The 10679-nt window shown below is 42.2% G+C and overlaps 1 protein-coding gene across 1 annotated transcript in view; it reads right to left on the reverse strand.

The window, feature by feature from the left end:
• GEMIN8 (gem nuclear organelle associated protein 8) overlaps window positions 1-10679 on the reverse strand; it is a 112886-nt gene that overhangs the window by 87021 nt on the left and 15186 nt on the right. The window contains exon 2 of the mRNA XM_015831915.1: window positions 4849-5281. Within this exon, the coding sequence (XP_015687401.1) occupies window positions 4849-5281 (433 nt within the window). The remainder of the gene's footprint in view (window positions 1-4848; window positions 5282-10679) is intronic.

Genomic DNA, 10679 nt, shown 5'->3' on the forward strand with positions numbered 1-10679 from the left:
AATCCTCCTTTAATCCTCTTATTCGCAATGCAAATTCCATATCTCTATATTGTGAGATGGTAACTTCATCCTCTGTTATATCAATCTTATTTTCAACTTTAACAACTCTGCTTTCTAGTTTTTCAGTATTTTCCACAACTTCATCCACCCGGTCGTCCAAACGTTCAATATGTGTAGCTAACCCTTGAAGTGCAAGCAACATATCTTCCCTCATTTCTCTATTTTTATTCTCAAGAAGGTCAGCCATCTCATCCTTCATTTTACTATCAAGGAGATCAGCCATCTCCTCCTTTATTTCTTGTGTTGCTAGCTTTAAAGCATCTTGAATATCTTTAAGCGTAAATGCAGGTGGTGGGGGAGTAGGTGGGGGGGATCTCGGTTTAGATTGCACTGCAGGTTGTGTTACAGGAGAGGAGATTGTACCTTTAGAAACAGCAGAAATTCCCAAATGCTTTGACACCATTTTCCTGTCTGTATAAATCCACTTCTTATAAGTTTCACTTTCCCCCTTTCAAACAAAGAAACAGCATTCCGGTGTCATTTTTCCCTTTTAAGTCCAATTAGAATATGGAGAAGATTATTTCTCCCCGAGTTAAAGTTTCCAGCACTTGCAATTTTAAATTCTCCTGGTCAGCTCTGTCTGCTTTAAAATTACTCACAAGTCCCTTTAAAATGCAGATGTGGATGCGGCGTCTTGCTTTGCTCCTGAAGCTCCGAGCAAAGGCTTCCTGGAGTGCAGAGAAAGCCTCGGGCTCTGAGGGAACTCTCTCCCTCTGACCTCCAAATAATTAAGGAGGTCTAGGGGAGCTCTACCTCTACCCGAGGGGAACTCTCCTCCCCCTCTTCTCCCAAGGAGGAGGTTTTCAAGCCGTGGGACAACTGATTTTCGCTGTCTCCATGCGCTTTTCATACAATCTCAGGGCTGGCAGCTAAAAGAAAGCCGCCATCAGTGCAGCATCATCACCAGAAGTCCTGGCATGAAATGGGATTTTATGCTCAATCAATTGGTGTATATGGACTTTGGGGGAAATTTCACAAATATGTTTAAATCAGTCTACTTCAAACAGGCAGCAAAAGTAATAATTAATGGAGAAACAACTGAAAGCTTCCAAATTCAAAAAGGCACAAGGCAAGGTTGCCCATTATCGCCATTATTGTTTGTACTGTCCCTGGAGGTACTAATTAGAGTGATTCGGAAAGATGAACAGATCAAAGGACTAGAGATTAAACGCAAGCCTTTGCAGACGATCTTGTTTTCATAATCGAAGAGCCACTACAATCAGGGACAAGATTGATGGAAGTACTGAGTAAATACAGGGAAATAGCAGGCCTAAAGATAAATAAAGAAAAAACTAAAATGCTTGTTAAAAACATGAACAGAACTAGTTTTTTGTATTTAAATTTTTTATTATTTTTCATTTGGAAAAACATAAACATACATCTTTTATCACAATATCAACCAAAAAGAATAAAGCTTAACAAAACATTCACAGACGTGTCCGGTGTACCCCTCCCGCACCACCCTCTTCCACTTACCACTCCTTCCTCCTCTCATTCTACCACCACTCCTCCTTCCTCCCTCTTTCCTACTTCCCTTCCACTCTCAACCATCCCGTTCTGTGCAGTTGGGGTATCACCGGACACCTCCTTAAAAAAAAAATCATACATATAAATCTATAATACAAACCTACCCTTTTCCCCCCTCCCCCCCAGGACTTCCCAAAGCTAATCTAGGAAATAAACACAAAATAATCCAAATCTGTTCACAATTACTCCATATTACTACACACTAGTATAAAATTGCTATGACTCTAAAATAACATTAAAATACATACAAAATTTTTACTAAATATCTTTTGTTAATCAAAAGCTACATAATAATTTTTCAGTTCATACTTTCTCTGAATATAATCTATCNCCAATTAGAATATGGAGAAGATTATTTCTCCCCGAGTTAAAGTTTCCAGCACTTGCAATTTTAAATTCTCCTGGTCAGCTCTGTCTGCTTTTAAATTACTCACAAGTCCCTTTAAAATGCAGATGTGGATGCGGCGTCTTGCTTTGCTCCTGAAGCTCCGAGCAAAGGCGTCCTGGAGTGCGGAGAAAGCCTCGGGCTCCGAGGGAACTCTCTCCCTCCGACCTCCAAATAATTAAGGAGGTCTAGAGGAGCTCTACCTCTACCCGAGGCGAACTCTCCTCCCCCTCTTCTCCTGAGGAGGAGGTTTTCAAGCCGCGGGACAACTGATTTTCGCTGTCTCCGCGCGCTTTTCACACAATCACAGGGCTGGCAGCTAAAAGAAAGCCGCCATCAGCGCAGCATCATCACCGGAAGTCCAGGAAAGAAACTGCTTTTAATTTGTCTAAAACCTTTTTCCTCAAGCTAAAAGTTTTATTTTTGGTGGGGGACAAGGAGAAGGAGGGGGAGAGAAAGAGAGAGAGAGAAACTTCCTATACTGCATAACAAACACTTGAAGGATAAAGATGTATTGAAATCTATGCTGTTGGATTAAATCAAGAAAAGAGAAAGTAAATGGCTGATCTGTATGATATCCTAGTCACGACTTTCCTCCAGGCTTCAGCAATATAACTAAGAATTTCCTCTGGACCATTTTAATAATTTACTAATTAAAATGGAAAAATATCATGTTGATATTAATTTTAAACAATAGCATTTTATACGCACAAATTTCACAGGATAAGGCTCAGAACAGTGCTTTTTTAAAAGTTTCAATATATTGTTTAGAACAGGGGTGTTAAACTGCCGGCCCACGGGCTGGATGCGTCACGCGAAAGCCATGCCCACCCCATTGCCGGCAATGGCAAAACTGTCCCGATACGTTGCATGACGTCATGTGACGTCGCGTGTTTGACATGTCTGGTTTAGAACAAACTGTAAAATTGCCCTGTAGACTCTTGCCACAGAAATCAAATCCACACAAAGCACAACACTCTTATAGCCATAGGTTTACAAGTTCCATATTAATAGGGCTATAAATATTTGGATATATATACTCAGATTCTAATTAGGCTTGAAATTCCTCTGTCATTTTGAAGAGCCAAAAGAATTTCCAACGGTAACATAATGTGAGATTCACTTCCCAGAAAAGGTCCCTGGTCAATTTTCTTTATTATGATACATGCTCAAGAGAAGTGGTCAGAAGAAAAACTAGCTTGGTTAAACTCCATTTTACCAAAATATTTGGGATCCAAATTATTAGTAGATAGAGTAGCTGACAAGCACAGATTTCATAACAGTATATGAATGACTTTTTACTATGCCTATGGCCAAACTGGAAAATCAATATATCAGCTTGGCTGGATAAATTAGATCTTATCTTTGATTTAAAGCAATTTAAGAGAATTTTAAGACCAAGTTACACAAAACTGCAAAGTAGTATTTCTCTCAACAACTTCTGAATGAAAAATGCCTGAGAAAATGAAAGGGAGTGTGGAGAAATCCCAGTTTTGCTTTTCTAACTTGATCGAGAATAGCTAAGTCTGACTTGATCATAAATAGCTGAAGCTTGAAGCTTGCCTAGTATATTGCATAAGATTTTCTCATTTTAGGAGAAAAGCTTACAGTTTCAACCAGTGGTACGGGTACCACCTGTGGTACATTGGCACCTGGCAGGTGATACGCGACCATCCTAGAAAAGTGGTAGCGGGGGAGGGGAATGAGCTGAACTGGTGGCAGCACCACATAAGCCTGAGTGAGAGATGGCTGGAGCTGCAGGGCTGTCAGGGCTCAGCGGAAGTGCCAGGATCAGTGCCGCTTTTCAGCTAATTGGCGCTTCTTCGGGGCTGTCAGGGCTCAATGGAAGCACCAGGATCAGCGCCAGGCTCCAGCTGGAGCTTGGTGCTGATCCTGGTGCTTCTGCTGAGCCCTGAAGAAGCACCAATCAGCTGGAAAGCAGCACTGATCCTGGTGCTTCTGCTGAGCCCAGAAGAAGCGCCGATCAGCTGGAATATTGCAGCATCTCCAGGGTCTTATGATTTACATTCAGATGCTTGACAACTTATTCATATTTATGATGGTCACAGTGTCCCAGGGTCATGTGAAGTGACCAAAACCTGCTACAACCACCCAGCAGACAGTGGGAATAAAAACCAAACACCCCCCCATCCCACCCCCACGGCCAATCCTCAACAGAAATGCTCACAACAATGAAAACCTCAGACAGGAGGAAGAGCGCCGCTGGGCGGGCAGGCTGTGGCTTGGGGGGCACTTTTTTCAGTGCCATTGTAACTTCGAACAGTCACTAATCAAACTGTTGTAAGTCGAGGACTACCTGTACTTTATCACTTTTTTCCTTTTTTTTTGTCATCAAGTTTTTGACATCTTGCTAGGCGCTTGGTGGTACTCAGATGTTGCCATATCCTAAAAGTGGTACAATGGGTGAAAAGGTTGAAAAGCCCTGTCCTAAAGCCTTTATATCCCAGGCTTTTTTTCTCCTGTAATGAACCATGGCTGATTATTAACTAAAAGTTATAATCACTAGCCAAAATTGGCTATTTGAATTATACCGGCTATTCAGTGACACTGAAAGGTATTTATATCTAAATCTTAGTGGCTCAGATAAATCATCACCACTTTTTTCATTATCTTTTTCATTCCAAAGCAGCTTGAAAAAATATTTTGCAATTTTGTCTAGAGACATTGACACTTTGACTGCAAATTACTAGTCCCTGAGCTTTCTGATCCCTGGTTTGTGAAGAGCTCACAATGAAAATCCTATCTACAAGATTTCCAGGCTCAGCTCTTTAGACAACAGATGTGGACATGAAAATAAGGGATAAACAGTATAAAAATAAACTGACATGAAGAATAAAAGAAGAGAGCACACTCACGTAGTTCTTCCTGGTGTCGCTCAGTCTGCTCAAAATAATGACGAAGTTCTTCTGTGATTTCCATGTTGCTGAGGTCACATTCTATGTCCTCTTCACTTTCAAATTCTGAATCTATTTCAGAATCTTTCTCTGCTGCTCTCCTTCTTCTGACATAATGCAAGTCATCCTGAGGCCTTGGAGGATACCGTGATTTGCTGTCTGAGGTGGAGAAAAAAGATGGACCAGTTCTCCCTGGAATATTTTCATCCCAATCAGAATAACGTTGATGTTGTTTGGAAGGATGAAGTGATGGATTATATAATAATTCCATGGCTTTCCTATAAGCGTTTTTATGTCTATACATCCACTCCATAGCTTCATTGTAATGTTTCCAATATCTTGCATACATTTTTTGAAAATACCATGGTCCTATGTCTTGACATAAAAATATTGCCTAAAAAGGAAAACAAAATTCAGCAGTGTAAGATCTCATTCCTATATAATGTTTTGTTAAGTGTCCTATGTATCTAGAAAACAAATACTTGTAGCATGGCATAGCATATTACTTTTTTATACAGTGTGCTAAACATAAAAGAATGGGAAATACACAAATATCCTCTTCTCTCCTACCCTACCCCAAAACTATTACAGGTAATCCCTGAGTTACGAGTGTTCACTTTACGCTCATTCAAAGTTATGTGATCAGCGCCCTCTAGTGTTTAGAAGCAAATCCCAAAATTACAACTATTGCAGCACCACAGCGGTTGTTCGCCCTTATGAGCGACCAACAGCAGAGGCTCTGCAATATTCACCCTATTCCTCTCCCCACTCCCCACAACTGCTTCCCCCTCCTTCCTGCCACGCCGGACTCACTTACCTTGCAAAATCTCCTCTCTGCTGTGGTTTCTTTTTCTTTGAGGGAGAGGAGAGTCGGTTTGGAAATGCTTTTCGGGCTGACAATGGAAGCTCCTGGGTGCCGTAATATTGCGTGAGTTCAAACATAAATTCTCTGCAAAAGAGATCATGGCCCCCAGCAGCTTCCATTCTCTGGGGGGGGAAGTGTTTGCTTTGTTTGCATGCCTATGGGGCAAAGCATGGAATCGGAGTTGGCCAGGCGCAGGAACCAGTGTTGTCCATTGTCCGGATGCACTGCTCGCTCACATGTGCCAGCCTTAGTTTGAGGGGAAGAACGAAGCCTTCAATTGAGCAGTGAGGCATCGCGGGGCCAGGTCCCTTGCATCCACATCAGAGCTGGCAGCAGTGGCAACCACTGAGTGGTCATGATCCAGAAGTTTGTTTTCGTCAGGAAGGGGCTTGAGAAATGGCTTTTTCCGGTGAGAACAAGCCTCTGAACCCTGATGCTGGTGGAGTGAGGCAGCGACGGCCAGGGCACACCCTTCCCCATCTCTTCTTGCTTCCCCAAAGCCTCTCATCACTAACCTCCTTTCCAGCTCTGTTCTCCGCCACCGTGTGCAACAAAAGAAGCCTGTGGGACTATCGGTAAAAAAAGTTCAATCAGACCTTCCAACTTTGCGAGATCTTTTTTTTTTTGTGAGAAGTTGGAAGGGCGGAAGAACAGAGCTGGAAAGGTTAGTGAAGGAATGTGGTTTCCCTGGGATGATTAGGATTTGGCATTGTGGATGCCCTGGGGTGGGTTGGGGGTTAGGATTGGCATTGTGGATGCCCTGGGGTGTGGTTGGGGTTAGGATTTGGCATTGTGGATTGTGGAGTGTTTGTGCTCTGGAGAGGCTATTCAAAATGCAGGGATTCCCTGCGTTTTGAAGCACCCTGTGTGACTGCACGGAAAGGAGCGCTCCATTTCTCAAGTGCCCCATTTAATACTTTTCTAAGTCTTTCCAACAGTTCTCTGAAATTTTTGTTAAGTTCCTTCTTGAGAAATTGTCTTTCTTGTCTTTGACTTCTCTTTTCTCTTGTTGGAAGTTTCCATGGTAGTGTCTTTTCACAGTGACTCTTGACAACTTATGTCCATAATAGTCATGGTGGAGCAATGGTTAGAATGCAATACTGCGGGCTACTTTTGCTGACTGCCAGCAGTTCGGCAGTTCGATTTTCACTGGCTCAATGTTGACTCAGTCTTCCATCCTTCCGAGGCCAGTAAAATGAGGACCCAGATTGTTGGGGGCAATATGCTGACTCTGTAAACTGCTTAGAGAGGGCTGTAAAGCACTGTGAAGCGGTATATAAGTCTAAGTGCTATTGCTATTCCACATTTCTTCTGGTTTTCAAGTTTAAAATATCTGAGGATCTAGAGAACCAACTACCTAAAGTTTTACAGCCTAAATTGGCACATCCAATAATCAAGATAGTCCATAAAAGGATAAATATTTCATTACTCTGGAGAACGCTCCAATTCCTTATATCACAAAAGGACAGTGAAATAGCAAAGCAATAGCAGGCAAAAGTTGTATCTAAAGCGGCTGAAATATGAGACTGCTGAATACAGCTACCTTCTAGGACAGTGATGGCGAACCTTTTAGAGACCGAGTGCCCAAACGGCAATCCAAAACCCACTTATTTATCGCCGGGTGCCAGGAGGGCGTGGCCCACTGGATGGGCGTGGCCCACTGGATGGGCGAGGCTGTGGTCATGGCAAATTGGGTGGGTGTGGCCAAGGTGGGCACACCCACCCCTCAATGTTGCTCGTGGGGAGGGACGCCTGTGGGGGGTGGGCAGGGTTGGGGGAGATCCAGAGGGTCTCTGGCAGGTGCGGTGGTAGCCAGGAGGCTCATCCTGCGGGGTGAGGCAAGGCAGGGCGGGGGTGCCATTGCTATGGGGCAAGGCAAGGGCCAGGGCAGCTGCTGCCTGACACCATCGGTCCCCGCACACAGAGGCCAGCGAGCGCATGGGGGCTGACGGTGTCCGTCAGCAGTCACAGCCTCTGGGGCTCTGCAGCCCACTGCCAGCAGTTCAGAGAAGCCACCTCTGAGCTGGACAGCTGGCCGACAACTAAGGAGGCAATGCAGTGGGTCGTGCCCGGGAAAAAGAGCATGCGAAGCCAGGAGGGACGAGACGGGGGGGGAGGGAAACCAGCCATGCCAGGATGCATCCGGCCACGTGGGACCTCGGTGAGTTAGCGGGCAGCTGGCTGTAGAGGAACAGTTGCCATCTCTGGGGCATGGCACGCGTGCCCAGAGAGGGCTCTGAGTGCCGCCTCTGGCATGCGTGCCATAGGTTCACCACCACTGTTCTAGGACCTCTCCAGATGAGACTAAATAAATATGGGACTAAATAAATATGCCTGCCTGCTTTCTCTATACTTGGGGAAAAAATATTGCAAGTGCTTGTCCAGAAAGTCCAGTCACATGCAAACATGCATGTATGTTCAAAAGTGCCCTCGTCCTCCATTATGTAAAAGCCACTATAATTTAAGTCAAGAGAGCTGCATCTCATTCAGCACTATGGAATCTTCTATTTCACTTTTAACTTTTAAGAGTTAAAAAAGATATTATTTCAACGGTTAAAAAGGTTAAACACCATACAATCAGCTTAACGTTCCATATCATGAATATATATCTTGGCCACTAAATCCCATAAGTTGACAAGATTGATTTCTAAAAGTGCAATTTTAGTCTAAACTTTTAAGAATACATGAATTCCAGAAGCCTAATTGTATTTATTCTTGGTATTCACTTTTAACAATGAATCTTAAGAGGTCAACCTCCTTTTATTTATGGCCAGTTTCACTTTCTGGTTCCCAGGAACCAGTAGGACATACTGTTTTGTGTCAGACACATTTGAATACAAGTTTCTCCTCCACTCTCAAACTTCTCTGAAAAGCTCTATTTTGGGAGAGGGGGAGATTTGACAATGGATTCAGTCTCTATGCCGCTGACGTTAATGGCAACATTCCCATTATTTTAATCACCCAGGGCTACACAATAGCCTTTTGAAGACACAGTTTCCAAGGACAAAAACAAATTGCTCCAAAGATTAGCTTATTTTCTCCTGGTTAAGGTTACTGGCAATTATTTTTTGTGTTTCTATTTACTTAAAAGCAACCCCCCCACCAGGAAACAGATAAAAAACTGAAATTCAGAATTCAAGTTTATATTTAGCATATCTTTTGGATGCAAATATTATAATTCAGTGCCAGTATTAAATAAATCCATTAGTCTGATTCTATGCTGATATCCTAACTTAGTCTTCTTTAATTTAGCATCCTTTAGATGCAAACGTCCATCACCTCAACTTCATGGCATATGTAGATTATTTTATTCTAACTTGTAGATTTGCCTATGCTAACAATTGCTGCTAGGACCTGTGAAATATTTTTAGACCTGATAATTTGTAACTGTGTGCACTTTGTCAGAAAAAAAGTGTAGATTCTAAATAAAATAAAGTTTTTTTCCTGACGAAGTGGCACATAGTCACAAATTTTCAGAAAAAAACCTCTTTTATTCTATTTTTATTTATTTTATTTGTATAGAAGAAATGAGTTAGTTCAACCAGTAAAAAAAACCGACAACTCCAATAAAGGAAATCAATTACAGTTTTTGCTCAAGTGCAAAATATTAAAGTAAGTTGTTTCTCAAGCTTATTTTGGTGGCAACTTCACTGAAAAAAATAATACAGCTGGCTGATTTGCAAAGCTGTTGTTAACTGTGAAGAGGGACAGAAAGGATTGTTTCAGCTGGTTAGTATTGTGAATCTGATGCAAAGCCAAACTTTTTTGAGGGAGAATGAAAAGGGGTAGAAGAGATCTAGGAAAACCTCTAATTTAAATAGAATGTTAACAAAATCTCAATATTTTATACATTTAAAAGGAACAAAGCATGAGAAAGTTATTTGCATGGCCCTTTTTTGTAAATCTAAGATGATTATGGAGTCAGTTTGCTGCTACTGAGTTCTAGTCCCACATTAGGCACAAAGCCAGCTGGGTAACCTTGAGCCAGTCATTCTCTCCCAGTCTTAGAAAGGAGACAATGGCAAACCACTTCCAAAAACAACTTGCCAAGAAAACTGCAGGGACAAATCAAAGTACTGCCAGTAGTCCAAAACTGATTTGAAGACAAACACATAGAGAGGATGATTATGAGGAATATACTGGCCTTTCTAAACCTTAAAAGAAGCTGTACTATGTATTTCTACAGAAGCTACAAGGGATTAAAAACGAGGAACATGAAAGACAATTATAATGCTGTTACTTGTAAGATTCTGCTCAGAACAACTTGAGTCTAGTGTCCTAAAAGGTGTCAGACTACAAATTTTATTACTATAAGACAGTGGTTCTCAACCTTCCTAATGTCGCGACCCTTTAATACAGTTCCTCATGTTGTGGTGACCCCAACCATAAAAGTATTTTTGTTGCTACTTCATAACTGTAATTTTACTACTGTTATGAATCGTAATGTAAATATCTGATATGCAGGGTGTATTTTCACTGTTACGAATTGAACATAATTAAAGCATAGTGATTAATCACAAAAACAATATAGCAATGCTTGATGGAGAAGCTTACTCTTCCTTGCTCAAAAATGTTGGGAGGGAGGGAAGCAAGGAAGGAAGATTGAAGGGGAAAGGAAGGAGATGGAGAAGGAAGGAGATTGAAGGGGAAAGGAAGGAAGGAGAAAGAGATTGAAGGGGAAGGGATGGAGATGGATGGAAGGAAGGAAGGAAGATTGAAAAGGAAAGGAAGGAGATGGAGAAGGAAGGAGATTGAAGGGGGAAGGAAGGAAGGAGAGAGATTGAAGGGGAATGGATGGAGTTGGAGATGGAAGGAAGGAAGGAAGATTGAAGGGGAAAGGAAGGAAGGAAGGAAGGAAGGAGGGAGAGAAAGATTGAAGGGGAAGGGATGGAGATGGAAGGAAGGAAGGAAGGAAGGAAGGAAGATT

This window comes from Protobothrops mucrosquamatus, unplaced genomic scaffold, assembly GCF_001527695.2.
Source record: "Protobothrops mucrosquamatus isolate PMUCROS unplaced genomic scaffold, P.Mucros_1.0 scaffold_288, whole genome shotgun sequence".
Lineage (NCBI taxonomy): Eukaryota > Metazoa > Chordata > Lepidosauria > Squamata > Viperidae > Protobothrops > Protobothrops mucrosquamatus.